Source organism: Equus asinus, chromosome 22, assembly GCF_041296235.1.
Source record: "Equus asinus isolate D_3611 breed Donkey chromosome 22, EquAss-T2T_v2, whole genome shotgun sequence".
NCBI classification, from domain to species: domain Eukaryota; kingdom Metazoa; phylum Chordata; class Mammalia; order Perissodactyla; family Equidae; genus Equus; species Equus asinus.
In genome coordinates, this window is record NC_091811.1 from 58411139 (window position 1) to 58426062 (window position 14924).

General features: G+C 49.7%; 1 protein-coding gene across 13 annotated transcripts in view; it reads right to left on the reverse strand.

Moving 5' to 3' along the window:
• The window catches only part of BAZ2A (bromodomain adjacent to zinc finger domain 2A), a 34234-nt gene that overhangs the window by 3463 nt on the left and 15847 nt on the right, over positions 1-14924 (reverse strand). For 7 of the 13 annotated variants that reach the window (XM_070494437.1, XM_070494441.1, XM_070494440.1 and 4 more), the window contains 24 exons: positions 13094-13687; positions 12027-12212; positions 11195-11413; positions 10230-10730; positions 10025-10085; positions 8875-8983; positions 8636-8737; positions 8262-8472; positions 6458-6558; positions 6064-6129; positions 5649-5882; positions 5275-5529; positions 4669-4883; positions 4287-4361; positions 3896-4076; positions 3731-3790; positions 3388-3532; positions 2196-2866; positions 1812-2034; positions 1547-1702; positions 1283-1434; positions 804-1093; positions 576-708; positions 336-482 (listed from right to left, as the gene is read on the reverse strand). In XM_070494437.1, the coding sequence (XP_070350538.1) occupies positions 336-482; positions 576-708; positions 804-1093; positions 1283-1434; positions 1547-1702; positions 1812-2034; positions 2196-2866; positions 3388-3532; positions 3731-3790; positions 3896-4076; positions 4287-4361; positions 4669-4883; positions 5275-5529; positions 5649-5882; positions 6064-6129; positions 6458-6558; positions 8262-8472; positions 8636-8737; positions 8875-8983; positions 10025-10085; positions 10230-10730; positions 11195-11413; positions 12027-12212; positions 13094-13687 (5087 nt within the window). Of the gene's footprint in view, positions 1-335; positions 483-575; positions 709-803; positions 1094-1282; positions 1435-1546; positions 1703-1811; positions 2035-2195; positions 2867-3387; positions 3533-3730; positions 3791-3895; positions 4077-4286; positions 4362-4668; positions 4884-5274; positions 5530-5648; positions 5883-6063; positions 6130-6457; positions 6559-8261; positions 8473-8635; positions 8738-8874; positions 8984-10024; positions 10086-10229; positions 10731-11194; positions 11414-12026; positions 12213-12858; positions 12998-13093; positions 13688-14924 lie in introns of those variants that run through there. The other 6 variants (XM_070494442.1, XM_070494443.1, XM_070494445.1 and 3 more) reach the window with 4 other exon arrangements.

The window sequence follows — 14924 nt, forward strand, 5'->3', positions numbered from 1 at the left end:
TTCATTACAATCCCTAGTCTAAGTGTGATTGAGACTTCAGAATACTTTCATGCATAAGCCAGCATGTGAATTTATTTACATAACCCTATAAGATAGGTAAAAGAAAGAATATGATCATTTTATGGAGGAAAGCAAGTGAGGCCAGAGAAGTTAAGCAACTTGTCCAAAGAAAGACCAGAACCAAGGTGTCCCCCAGCACCTAGTCTGGAGCTCTTTCCAAGGAGAGACTGAAAGCATGATAAGAAGTGAGATGTGCAGGACTGGTGGTCAATGGGATGAGAAAGAAAATATCTGACTTCTGCTCAGGAGTGGGAATGAGAGAGCAAAAGCCTTACCTGGGCCAAACAGACAGCACAGAACCAGTCTCCTTCTGGGACAGCCTCCATCTTGGGCCGATGGCAGTAAATGTGGCAGCCACGGTCACATCCATCACAAAGCAGAAGAAACTCATCGTTGTCACCCTTCCGGCAGACTAGACAGGTCTAGACCAAGGTTTGAGGAGGCAGGGTGAGCCCTCAAGCCTCCACCTGCCAGTGACCCCGCCCACCCCGCTGGCTGGCTCCTCAGCCTCTTACCACTTTGTTGACAGACTTCTCCCAGGCAATGGACCTCTCCAGCTGGCCCAGGCACAAACACACCTGGGCTGCACTGCGGCACCGCTCGAGTGTCTGGCGCCAGGCCCGAATGCGAGGGGTGATCTCATATGATCTGGAGGGAGAAAGCAGTGATCTCTGGATAAGAAGTAGGATCCATTAAACTTACCCCTGCTCCCTAAGACCAAGGATGCAGAGGGAGCTACTCACATCTCTGTAGTGGCGCACTGGGGGGCACTACTGGGGGAGCTGAGCAGGGCCTTCTCCAGCACAACCTCGTGAGCTGGCCAGAGGGGCTCCCGTAGATACCGTCGCTCCACATTCTGCTCCAGGGCAGCCAGTCGCATCACAGCCAGGTCCAGAGGGTTGGTAGTTTTACGCACGGGTGCCAGACCTTCCCTGCCTCGACCTCTCCAGGTGATGTCCTCCTGGGAGTCGGGCAGATGCTCACAGTAGGCCAAGTCTTCACGAGTAGAGTCTGGGCTAGGACATGTCCAGCCCTGCAGGTGGGAGAGAAGAATAAAATTCTTCATTGTAAAGGAAGAAAATTAAGCATAGAAAAAATGTGACCTACTTAGGGTCACAGGAGGTCACTTGTCAAGTGGGGACCCAGGGTTTTTCCTAATAGGGTACAAGAGATTAACACCCTTCCCTCAACAACCCCCTACCCAGTGCCAGCCCCAGTGTACCCGAATCTGCAGATCAGACAGGATAACCCGCTGTTCCAGCTCCTCTACCCACTGAAGCACAGCCAGGTCTGTCTCATATGTCTTCTCTTTGGGAGACCAGCTTAAAATCCCTTCTTGAAAGGGAGGTAGCTGACTGGGCTCAAAAATGGGGTCTGAGAAGACAGAAGGCAGAGGGGAAAGGCGCATGAGGCTGTTGTCCACAGCAGCAACTTGACATGTACCCTAGGCTCTTCAGCTCAGGCTGCATCACGGTATCTATCTTACCAGTTGAGGGCCGAAGGCAGACTTCCTGTAAGAAGTCCCTGTGCTTGTTTAGGTGTTTGTGAAGTGCCTTCTCCCGGATGCCTCGGGGGTGCAGGGCCTTGAGTGTGGCATCCAATGTCTCAGGATCTTGGATCCACCACCAGCCTGAGCACATCTCTGTGAACAGTTTATGTGTGTGGGGTGGGGAGCAGGGACCAGCTACGAATCACACAGCCCACATCTGATGCCACCCCTGCCCATACCCCATCTACCCAAGGTCACTCACCAGCAGGGACAGGCTGGGCTGTCAGCTGGGTTAGGTAACGCTGCTCCATCTGTTTGAAGAACTTACTGGGGGGTCTCCCTCTCCGTTTTGGCTGTCGCAGCCCTGCGGGACTTTGTGGTGTTTCTCCAGGGTCTCCTGCTCGCCTCTTAGGGGCCACCCCAGGCAAAGGGGTGGAAGAGAGCTGCACTGGAGAACAGGGGTTGGCAGCACTGGGTCTGTTCGCCTGTGAATCAGATGAAACATAAGGGACTGAGGGTGTTTTCAGATTTACAGGACCCTAATGGCCCCAATCCTTTCTCCCAACTTCAGTAACAGCCCACAGCCAGGCAATGGAGCCTGTGGGAAGATGAAATCAAGTGCATACTATTTGTTCTGGCTACTTACTGGCTTGGAGGAGACAGGTAGCTGGAGGGAGGGAGTAGGCTGGTCCTCAGAAACTGCAGGGGGTGGCGTAGGGGCAGCGTTGCAGGGTATCTGAGCTGAGAAGTTAAACCAGGGAGCTTGAGAATCAGGGCTGGATTCCGCCTCATCAGGCTCTGGCTCCTCTAGGGGCTGTGATGGGGTCGGGTCCAGTTTTCCGGGGCTGCTATCAGGCGTGAGGACTGAGCTGCTCAACAGGGAGCCATGGCTCTGAGTCTGGCTTAGCCAAGACAGGAAGGCTGACTGGCTGAGGTCATGCTGGCTCTGACCCAGAGACAAAGGGGAGCCTTCTGGCTCCAGGAACCCATTATGGGACTGAGGATGGGACTGAAGCTGGGGCTGGGGCTGGGGCTGAGGCTGGGCATGAGCCTGAAGCTGAGGATGGGGCTGAGTCTCAGGCTGAAGCTGGGCTTGGGGCTGTTCTGACTCCTGACCCCTAAAAGGGGATTTAAGGTGCCTAGGATGCATAGACCCAGGCTTAGTTTTTCGAGGTCGGCCTCGGGCCCGGGCAGGAGAACTGGTGGAGGTGCTGGAGACAGCTAATTCCCTCTTCAGAGAGAAGGGAGCTGGGCTGGGTGCTGTATGGCCTGCTACTTTCAAGGAGTCAGTTTCCTGCTTTATCACATCCTCAGGAACTGTAAAGAGAAGTGAAGAACTTAAGACACACACTGACATATAAGGAGAAAGAAAGAAGGTATATAAACTATAGGATATAAGCTTTCTTTTTCTCTTGAACTTAATTCCCCCTTTTTCGAGATTCCACTGGGAACAGCTTACATGCCAATGAACACAGTATCTGGGGAAACTGTTCTCCCAAGTAATCAGCAGCAGCATAATCATGAATCAGCATTTATTGCAAACCAACTATATCTTAAGCACTATTCTAAGAGCATTAATTTATTTTAATTCTCTCAGTAGCCCTGCTATGGAAGCATCCATACTATTATCATCTCTGTTTTACAGAGGAAGACACTGAAGCATATGGCTGGTGATCGGAGAGCAGGTGGGCAGGCAGTCTGCTTCAGGGCCTGTGCTCTTCACTATGCTATACCGATTCTCAGAAAATGAAAGAAGCCCAAGACAACTAGGCAGCGGAAAAGGAATTGTCTAACTTTTGTTAGACAGGACTCAATTCGGGTTCCCTCGACACACATACCTAAGCTCCCCTCTGTTCCTTCCACAAAGATACCAGCCAAATAGGGCAACACCCAGTAGCGGCGTCTGTAGCGGTCCTGACCCAAGGAGACTGCCCGAAGCATCTGGGATGAGTGAAGCAGCTTTTTGCGAAAGAAAAGCTGACGCTAGGTAGGCAGTGGAAAAGGAAGATGAATAAAAACCACATTTCCAGGGTGACAATGATGACTTCGTCCAGTACATGGAAGAAGGGCAATGGCTCTCAACTTCCCCATAAAATTGATACCATCTGGGCCCAACTTATAAGGCAATCAGTTCTCACCCAGCCCACATCTCCAGCTCCTAGGAGGTTAGAAGCACAATACCTTGCTGAGTTTTTCTATCTGGCGCTCTAGCTCTGGGATGCTAGATGCTGTGGCATCAACCTGGAGGAGAGACAAGTGGACACCGAGAGAAAGGGAATTATCAGACTCCAGGAAGAGAAATAATCTATTTTCCAACCCCCACTTTCCTTGGTCTGGGGCTAGTACCTCTCCATCTCTTCGACCCCTACGGCCATGGACAACTGCTGTAATCTCCTCCTCTTCCTCCTCTTCCATGCCACTGGTCTCCTCCATGATCCGAGAACTGCGCCTCCGCCCCAGGCCTTCCTCTGGCCCTTGCATCTCTACCTCAGGCCGCCCAGTTCGCTTGGCCAGAGCAGTTTTCAGTCTTGAAACAGACAAAGATTAAGGGAAATGGTGGTGAGGAACGTGATACTGCCACAAAAGGAACACCCGGAATCTAAGCCATCTTGAGTGCTGGGGTAAGCTCCCAACCCCAGGAAGGGACTAAGGGCATCAAGGTCCAGGCGAAAGTCCTGACTATGCTTCACCCTTTCCCCCTTCTCTCTCTGGGCCCTTCCCTCTGTCCTGTCCCTACCTCCGGAGCCGGCCTTCAACAATCCACTTGTTTTTCCTGTAGCTGGACATACTCTCCAGAGTCTTGTCAATCTCACTGCAGGAGAATAGCAAATGGAATTTTGAGGTAGAAGTGGCAGCCCACACGAAAAAGAAGGCAGTCTCAAGGGCAAAGGGACTGCAGCTGAACAGGGGGTTTCAGCCTAGAGCCCAGACTGGATGAATGGCAGAGGCAGGCTCAGGTTCTCCAAGGGAAGGCACCAAGATTTGGTCCCAAGTCACTCCAGCATCTCCAGAGCATGGCAATGGACAGACATCACCCAAGATTTCTGGATGGCTAAACCCCTCCCCCATCCCATTCTGACCAAGGCATACAACAAACTCCCCTGCCCCCAGCCCCTCACTTGATGATGAGGGTGGAGCCGTTGAGCTCATGCACCAGGAAGGCCAGGACAGCAGCCTTCTGTTGGGGTGGCTGGGCCTGAAAAGGCTGGGTGCGCAGGCTGTCACAGAGGGCTGGCTCCACTCCATATGCCATGAGGAAGCAGCGCAGGATCTCAGACACGTTGTCTCTTGTCAGTGGGATCTCAGATACCTTCTCCCCCAAGATCTTTAAGGACTGTTTGGAGGAGAGCACAAGGGGAGTTAAGAGAGAAAGAGGAACAACTCAAGTTGGGTGAATCTGGAACGGGAAAACATGGTAGGAGTGAACTATGGTGTGAAGATAGGAAAAGAGGATAAGAATGAAAGCTGCTAGGACGAGGGAACACAAAGGAAAGGAGTAAAAGAAAAGGAGTAAAATAAAGGAAAATGAACAAGTAAGCAGAGGAAGGTCAGGAAGAAACTGAAGGAAAAAATACAAGGAAAACAGAAACAGAAACTCTATCTCCCTTCACTGGTCCTGATCACTTTAGGGAGGGGCTTTCCTGTGTTTAACTTAAAGAGAAAACAAAACTGAGACAAAGCATTGGATCCCAGGCCCTCCCAACCTGCCTAGGAAAGGACCTCACCTGACAGTAGGAGGGCAAGCCAGGATCGTAGAGGGCAGCCTTCAGGAGCCGCACAAGCAGATCTTGCACCTCGCCCAAGCTGTCGCCTTGACACAGAAGTCCCTCCTGCAGGACCCCCAAGCTAGGTACATCTTTGGCAGGGTCAAAGCCCAGCACCTTGCCAAAGCTGTGCAGAAACTCCACAATGGTCAAGCAGTCTGAGAAGGCCCCACTAGGCAGGATGAGACCAGGGATGCGTGAGAAGTCGGGCAGGGGCTGTAAGGGGAAAAGTGGTAGGGGGTTCGTCAAACATACCAGAAGGCAATTCCTTTAATAGACATGTCTTCACCACTGGCCCCTCCAGGACCCAGCACCTGTTACTGTCCCCTCACTACCTGGTGGTCAGTCAGACACATATCCTCTGTGGGCTTCTTCATCTCTTCCAAGATCATCTGCTGTCTCTGCCGCTCCTCCAAGCGCCTCTGCGAGGTCAGGGTTTTATCTGCTTTACAGGCTGCCTTGGCTTTGGTCACCTCCTCCTTTTCCTTCATTTCTACCTTCTCCTTCTTCTCCCTCTTGACTTTTTCTTTCAGTTTTTCCTGCTTTGCCTTTACCTTCTCCTTCTCAGCCTACCCACCCAAGGGAGAAGAGGAACCAAGAGTGCCATCAAGATTCCAGTCACCACCCTTCCCTGGTCCCCATCCTTCCCACCTCTGAGCCCAGAAACATGACTACAAAACAAGAATGACCCACACGTCTTGCAAAATCAGTTTGGTGACTTCAAAGTTACACTTGTGTACATGCACCTACCTTGGATTTCTTCTTAGCTTCCTTCTGCTTTAAGCTCTTGGTCTCTTGTTTCCGCTTGTTTCTGGCCTGTAAACCATAAGGGAAGTCATTTCTCCTCAAACTCTGAAAGCATCTCTGCTTGGGCTAGGATTCAAAAACAGACAAGGGTGCTGGGGAGGAGAGGTGAGAGATGGGATGAGGGATTGGCAGTGGATCAATTCTCTCACCCTGGAGATGCCCACATTGTTTCTGAACAAGCCCAATTCTCTAAAATCAAGCCCCCCCAAATTCCACGTAATGAAAATATGCTGCTACAAGGGGGGGGGTGGGGTAGCAGATGTGAGAGAAAGAAGAAAAGACGGAGCAGGCTGTAGGAAAAGTCAACCCCCTGTGTAATCTCTCTGATGTCCCTCACCTGCCCTTGGCCAGCAGTCTGACACTCTCCCCGCTGTACCTTCTGCTTCACCTTCTTCTTGATTTTACTCATCTTTGCTTTATCCTCCTCATTCAGCGTTTCTGTGTGAGCAGAAATGAAAATGAAGAGGCAGGCAGACTGATCTCCAGCATCCAGAGCAGAACAAGCCAGTCATACAGCTGGCTTCCCAAGTAGCTCCCTGAAGAATCTACAAGTTTCTTTCTTTTTTAAAGTATACATAATAAAATATTGGGGGAAAAACGTAGGACAGGCACCTCCTCTTTGTGGTATGGGGTTAGCATAAAGAATTCAAATGTATCTCCTTCCCAGAAGCACCAGCTCTGGAACAGACTGGACTGCTTTAGAAGGGGTCCTAGAGGCCACAGTGACAGAGTAGCCTGTAGCCTATGTCCCAGGCTATCTGACAAGGACAGCAACCCAGAGCCTGATTTTAGAACAGAGCAATGAAACAGAAAACCAAACTGCCAGGGAAAGAGGGAGGTATCCAGAGTTGGAAGCACTGATTAACCAAGAATGTGCCAGAAAGAAAGAGTCCAGACAACGGACACCTCAGTAGTATCAGATCAACACCAATACCGCTATTGCTTATGATCAGCTCCTATGTCCTGCTCCACTAAAAGACGTGAATTTCTTCCCTTTCGGAAGACTTAATACTGAAGTGTGACTGCAGCAGCAGAGTGTCTTAGAACTGACATTTCTGATATGGTAGCAACTATTCTATTCTGGCACAGAAAAGCTACCACCATCACATCTGCACAGCAATTCTCTAAGTTAGACAGATATTATCTGCAGATGAACCACTATATAGGCTTCTGTTAAAATAAAAGTGACTTGCTCTAGGGTCAATACAGTCAGAATCTGGCAGAGTTGGAACTCTGAATGAGTCAGAAGACTCCAAATTTTTCCAAATTCTTCATACTGTATCAGGATAAATGCAGTACTTATTGAAAAATTAGACATATCCTACCTGTCTACCCCACTAAAGAGTTCCATTTATCTTTTGGATTCAGATGTGAATTCTGAACCTCTGTGATGGTGGCAATGAGTAAAGTAAGAGTGTACAACCAAAACCAGTAAGACAAGTAAGGAGCCGAAAGATTGTAAGAAAGACATGAAAACCCTCTCCTCTAACTACATCTGGGGACTGCTCAAGACTCTACCAGTAAGAGGAACTCGAGGAAGAAACTGGTTGTTAAAGAAGTACCACAAAAGTGCTGGGACCCTAATGCTATTTTCCAGGGAGGGGGAGGTGATTCAGATTCATTCTGTTCAGATAATGTCAGTCAAGCTCCTGGGAAATCCAGGCATTATCAATTTATCCACATTTCAGATGCCTTGTAGAGCGAGCAGAATCCCAGAGTAAGAAACACCACTGTATGTATGTACACACACACACACACACAAAATGGAATACTACTCAGGCATTAAAAAAAGACAAAATCATCCCATTGCAACAACATGGCTAGACCTTGAGGGTATTATGTTAATCGAAATAAGCCAGACAAAGACAAACACCATGATTTCACTCATATGTGGAAGATAAACATAGGGACAAAGAGGACAGATTAGTGGTTACCAGAGGGGAAGGGGGTAGGGGGAGGGTGAAGGGGTTAAAGGAGCACATATGTATGGTGATGGATGAAAACTAGACTATTGGTGATGAGCACGATGCAGTCTATACGGACACTGATATATAATAATGTACACCTGAAAGTACACAATGCTATAAACCAATATGACCCTCAATAAAACAATTTTTAAAAAGAAAAAGACACCACTGTACCTTGGGCCTCCAATTTCTTTAGGAGGCGGTTGTCTGTCTTATTCAACAGCTCAGTGATTTTGACCTTGGGTGGCCGACCTCGGCCCCGTTTCACCTTGGGGACTTCCTTGGTCTTGGCCTTCTCAGTGTTTCGAGGTCGGCCCCGTTTCCCAGTAATTGCCTGAATCCTGGATGGGATCTCCTCTGCTGAGAGCTGTACCCACTGCAAGCCCTAAGGTAATGAGGAAAACTGTTACAATGGGAGGAATCATTGCAAACCACTAGGCCCTCTGAACCATTCAATGCCCCAGAACCTCCAAACCCCACAAGAGGAAGCTGCAGTTTGTCCATCAACCCTTTCTTAGGGAAAGCATATTTAACCCTTGGGTCTGCACCTCTGGTGTGTCTCTCTCTTCAAAGAAATCTCCAACAGGCATACGGGGACTGAAGCTGAAGTGCTCACGGCGGACATTGTGTACCACGTTGCGGCTCAGGTACTAAGAGGAGGAGGTAAAGTGGCATTAATGAAGTCATAGCCCTACTATGTCTTGCCAGCAAGAGCACAAGCAGAACAGGCCCAGAGCAGATAATGCCAGGCTGTTGCAACTGGGCCCAAGAATGAAAACCTCATTACCTTGATCACTTCCGGGAACTGTTTCATCCTCTTCCCACAGGGGCCGTAATACCAGGTCTCTCCCTGCCAGCGGTGGCTGCCCTTCTTGATGCGCACCTCTCTCCGCCACCTGCCAGAGAAGCACACGGGCCCTGCCACCAGGTCACACCCCTACCCACTCTCAAGCCACCCAGGAGCCAAACCCACTGAGCAAATGCTCCCTGCATCTGTCTCACCAGAACTGCACGTAGAGGCAAATGCAGCACGAGACACAAGCCTGGCTAGAAGGCAGACCTGAGCTCCACAAACCCCTCAGGGCCTCGGGGTAAAGCAATACACCAAACTGCCCAAGCCCAGAAAGACCTTCATGCCTCCCTTTACAAAGTCAGTGAGATGAGCAGCCAGAAACCCGCTCCCTGACACTGTTCAGGGCAACTACTGGGTTTGCAGTAAAGAGGATGAAGACCTAAGGGAATACAGGCAGAAAAGACAGAGAGTGGGGAGGCAAGCAGAAGAGGATACTGGCTGCTGACTCCAACTCCACAGGCCAGGGTTTAGTAAGGAACTCTGTGTTCTGAGCAACACATTATTCTAAGACTAAGCCTTATCTTTCTCTCAAAACTTGAAGCAGAATTTAGACTTGGTGACCAACAGTAGCCTAGAGGGGTGGGAGGTGGGGAAGATCAGGAAGGGAGTTATACCTACAAGGCCCTGATGTCAGCTGCTAGCTCACTCTACTCACGTATTGTTCCTGCCCTTACCTCTTCAAAGAGCATTTAAAAAAAAAAACAACTCATCAGAACTAAGCCCCTCCCCATTCACTGCTATTCCTTCTCTAAGCATAAAGGACAAGTTAGCTAATTTGGATATCTGAGCCTTAGGGTCACCAGCTGGGTTTGGAGAAGTTAACAGTGGTAGCCCCTGAGCAAAAACCAGAGTGGCCACAAAATGAGGAAAGAATAGGTAAGGGGAGACCAACATTCCCCCACCCCTAGGGAGAAGGAAAGCCTAGGAATCTCTTGCAGAGAAACATTATCATTGCTATCCTTTAATCCATTCTTATCTAGCCCATTCCTCCCCTCCTCAGAAGAGAGGAGCTCCCTTCTCTTCTTCCTAAAGTCAGTCATTAAATTTGTCAAGGTCAATGCACGTAGCAAACTAGAGCATTTACCCATGTTGGAGGGGAAGACGAACTTCTTCAGGGGTAGCAATACGTCTCCTCAGGACATCACCTTGGGAGGAAGATGGGGGATATCCAAATTAAGAGTTCAAGCAAAATAGTGAAACAACAGGCCAGCAAGGAAGGGCTAAATGCCACACAGGTCAGACACTTCTCCTAAAACCAGCTAGAGGAGGAAGAGAATCTAGACACTCACCACTGCCAGAAGCAGTGACTCCTTCACCGGTGATCTCTTCCAGGTCAGCAGTGGTTTCAGGGAAGCTGCTGACATCCTTATTTCCTGGGGAGGCTACTGGGAAGACAGCTGCTGGGGAAGCTGCAGGGGACACTTTTGGGGAGGTCACCGGGGAGGCTGTCAAGGAGACTTCCGAGGATACTGGTGGGAGGGCTGCCGAGGAAGTTGGAGAGACTGTAGGGAAGGCTGCTGGGGAGACGGCTGGGGAGAGTTCTGGAGAGGCTGCTGGAGAAACTGCTGGGGAGACCTCTGGAGAGATTTCAGGGGAGGCTGCTGGAGAAACTGCCAAGGAGATTGCTGGGGAGGCTGTTGGCGAGACTGCTGGTGCGGTTGCTGGATGTAGCTGAATAGTGGATGACTGGTCAGGGACTGGTTGGGCCAGATGTGGTGGGAAGTCTGAAGCCTGAGTCTCCATTTCTTCCTGTTCTGCATCACTACCATTATTCAGGTCAAAGCTGTTATCTAGAATCCCAGGGACAGGATGGGTAAAGGAAAAATGGTGTCGTATAAAACAAGAGAATCTACTCAGTCAAACCTGGACTAAGCTAAACAGGGTTACTTCAAGGGCTTTTCTCTAGGGTTGGAAAAAAAGAAGTAGTCTCTGGCTGTCCTTCCCAATCATTCATGAAGGTTAAGGGGCAAAGCTGCTGTCATTGCGTGAAAAATACATTTTACCTGAAGCCAGTAAGGCCTCTGGCCTCCTTTTTCCTGCAAACTCTAAGTCTCACAAGCTCTTCTGGGCACAGGGCAAATCTGAGAGTGTAGCAGCCTGTGCCTTTTCTAGTCCCACCATACACTATCCCATAGCCCCCCCAGCTCCCAGCAAGGTGTTCTCATAGATAGCCCCCCAGCCCCTAACTGTGGAAAACGTTCTTTCGCCTTTTCCCAGGTCAAGGACTTTCTTTGTTCTACCCCTCTTCACTTACCCTGCAGGACAGATTCCCCAAGGACAGGTGGAGAAGCGGGGCTGGCAAAAATAGAGGCTGAAGTTTGACTGTCATCTGCCAGGAGACTGAAGGCAGTGGTGTTATTGAGGGAAGGGCAGTCAAGGGCAGAAATCACAGGGCTGTCCTCAAGAGGCAGCTTGTCCTCTGCACCCATCAGCTCCGTGTCATCTATACCATAGAGTCCTCCACTCACTGGCTCTTCAGGGAGTGGAAAAATCAGAAAGCAAGATTTAAGAAATACTGGTCTGAATACATCCAATTCTAGTTCCCACAGTGTGAAGGTTCTTTCTAATATTAACTTAGAGAAATTTTACAGTCCTCTCTCTGAAAGTAAAGTCACCAGGACACAGGGATCATAAAAACTTGAAGTGGAAATGAAGGGAAAGGCATTGGCCCTATGTCAACCCACAGACCAATGCAAAATTCCAGCCATCTATCATAAAACAGGCCTTTCTTATATCTCAGTTGGGTAAAATGTAATTGTTCACTGGCAAATGTTTTCTTTCTAGTTATTGAGAACCCAAATAGCCCAACTGTGTGGTAATAAGTTCATATCCAGTGAATTATTACAATCCAGGGCCCTTGGCCAAAAGGAACACTGGGAGAGAACCTGGAAAATGAACCAATTCAGCTCAGAGTGCAGTTGGCCCAGTCAGGCCAGTGGCATGAAACTGGTCTGCCACAGGATTATCTGGAGACTCCAATGCCCCAGATTCCCGAATATTTTCCATGGTTTACTATCTCTTCCAGGTGGTAGAAGCTGGCTACCCTGTGCATGGATGAGTTGAAGGGAGCCAGCCTCCAAGCCTACCTGGTGCCAGAGTGTTGAAGGGCTCCAGAGAGACTTCACTGAGGATTGGAGTGTCTTCCAGTTGATCAGGAAGATGTGAAGGATCATCTAAGCAGCTCACTGTGGGGTCAGGGACCAAGACTGAGACCTCCTGGTGTAATGATTCCACAGAAGGGACGGAGCCATTGTAGCCACACATCTTCAGTTCTAGGAAATCCCAGAAGAGGGCAAAAATCAAAATCAGTGCCTTCAATGGTTCATTTGCTTTAGGAGGCAGTCAGTCTTTGCTAGAGGAATGTTCATTCTTTCAGCATTTATGGGTACCAGTTCTACGTTGGGTACCGATCATACCAAGACACTGTGTGAGCAGAGATGTGCTAGTAAAATCCTACAGCAGGTAAAGAGAGGGGAAAGGAGAGTGGAGTCTGAGACAAGAACTCCATCACATTCTCAGCTATTTCCCCATCCAGTGGGAATAGGCAGTAAATAGAGAAAACATCCTGTAATCATACAAGGTGGTCACCCTTGTACTTGGAATCAATAGCAACCTAAGCGTTTATCTATTTTGAGGGAAAAGATGAGAGGGATTGTCACATGCACCAATGCTAATAACAACAACAAAGAAAGGAAACTGTGAGTAGACAAGCAATGGTATGCTCTGCCTGCTTCCTTCCATCATTCACAAGCCAATCACTCCTAGGGCTCAGCCCACTTTAGCAGCCAGTCTGGCCCTGCCATAGTCAAGTCAAAGTGGCCTCAATGCTCCCTGCTAATGCCCCAACCCCTTCCTATATTTTGGAAGAAGCCCTTCTTGATGCAGGGTGTCTGTTGGGGCTGTTTCGGGCTCGCCCACCTGCCCTCTCCAGGCCAGCAGCTCTGCATGAGCTTGAAATAATTTGCACTCCCACTCGCGAGCTGGTGCTGCTGCCACAAAAACACCAGCCACTTGGCTCTGCTAATCACCAACATGCAAATCAGCCTCCACTGCAGAGAGCTAGAAAGACAAGTTTTCCTCACCTCAAAAAGCCACTGCCCCCCACAGCCCGATTTTCCCTCTTCCAACCCAGCTCACGGACCCACAGTTATACCTGGCTGCTCTTCCTCCAGCTCCAGGCTGCCTACCAAGCCAGTGCCATTCTCTGCCACAACTGAAGACAGCTCCTTTTCTGCCGCCTCATCAGGATGGATACTACTGCCTACCTCCTGGGAGGGTGCAAAGGTTTGGATACTGGATCCCAACATAGGTGAAGTCTGTGGGGAGGTGAAAAAACTAGGGGGTGCATTGGGCATCACCTCAAAATTCTGGTCAGGAAAGGAATCATACAGTTCCTGTGAGTCGAAGTTAAGCCCCATGGGACTCTGGGTGCCGTTGGCCCAGAATTCCTGGCTCCCAGCCCGAAGGTTAGTGTTGTGACTTGGGGATGAAGGTTGCCGGCTGCCCCCAAGGATGCCGTTGAGTGGGTATTGTCCCCCAGAGAACTGGGAGAGAAGGGGTGGGTCCTTGAGGTTGCTGCCAGGATTGGCAGATGTGTACTGTGAGTAGTTCCAGAGACAGTCGTAGGCCACGTTGGGGTGATGGAGGTGTGAGGTGCTGGAGGAGTGGGGAGCAGAGTTCAAAATCCCTGAAGTAGTAGTGTGAGATACAGTAGATAAGCCATTAACATTCACATCCCCATTCAAACCTGGCAGAGAAGGAAGGAAAAGGGTCAGTTACAGATATGTATGCAAGTAACTCTACCAACTCCACCAAAAGAACAGCACTGACTAGAAAAAGGGAAGGTGAAGGGGAGGGGGATTCCCCCTGTTATATTTATAGCTTTTCGGTCTCCAGGGAACACCAAACCCAGATGCTCCTGGATGTAAGCTTAGCAACTGCTGCTGAGGCTACTGAGTAGGGGGCTGGGGAGCTCTCCTGCCTACCATAGCAGCGACCAACAGAGAGCTGACTGCTGCCGATGCTCAGGCTTTTAATTTTTTTTAATGAAGCTGTTTGCAGACTCCCTACAGTGACTTGCATTCTTCCCCACCCTCATTCCCTAGAGGAATTCTTCCCTTGGAGTGGCATGACTGAATTCTCCAGCCCCCTCTACCATTTCCCCAGTGCCTGTTTGGCCTTGCAGTGGCACCAGAAGGGACAGCCTCCACCTCACTGGCACATGCAGATCCAGCACTTCGTGCTGGGCTAAGAATAGAATTTGCAGTCACCACAGCGGCAAGATCCCAGCTCAGAAGGCTAGGCTTGGCCCCTCCCCATAGGCACTGGAGAGCAATATGCAGGGGGAAGAAATCTCTGCATGACCAGTACTGCAGACTTCAATTCTCAACAGCAATGGCAATCTCTGGCCTGGAGGACAATGAAATAAAAGGAACCAAGATACTAAGGCAGCTGGAGGTGGGGTGGGGGTCCTCCAGTGAACTAAAGGAGCTTCTATTTATCTGCAACTCCCTTGTGGAGGATAGCCGGCAGAGGTGGCAAGTATAAGCCTGTGGCAGTATTTTTCTGCTGCAAGGAAGGAGGGAAGCATTTGGGCTTCTCTCTGCTTCCAAGCATAAAGTACCTGAAACCCAGGCAAGATTAGAGAGGTACTTGGCAGAGCCAAGATACAGAGCAACTGATAAGCCAAATCCAGGAAAAGACCAAATCCTGGCAGCAACACTTCCATCTGGAATTATAGTTGTTTCTCTGGGGAACTAGGTAAGCATTCAAACCCTCCCTGTCCCTATCTTTTATCCTTAAGGACAGGTGGTGCTACAGGCACTTCAGGCATCTGCCTTCTTCTCTGCTGCACAAACTAAAAGGCAAACACATCCCAACCTTCACCCAACCCCTCCACCCCCAGTCCTAGGGGTGGCTTCTCCAACCTCTTAAAAACAGCTTCTCCGAGGGCTGGCCCTTTATCTCTCTCTCATGGGTCTAAG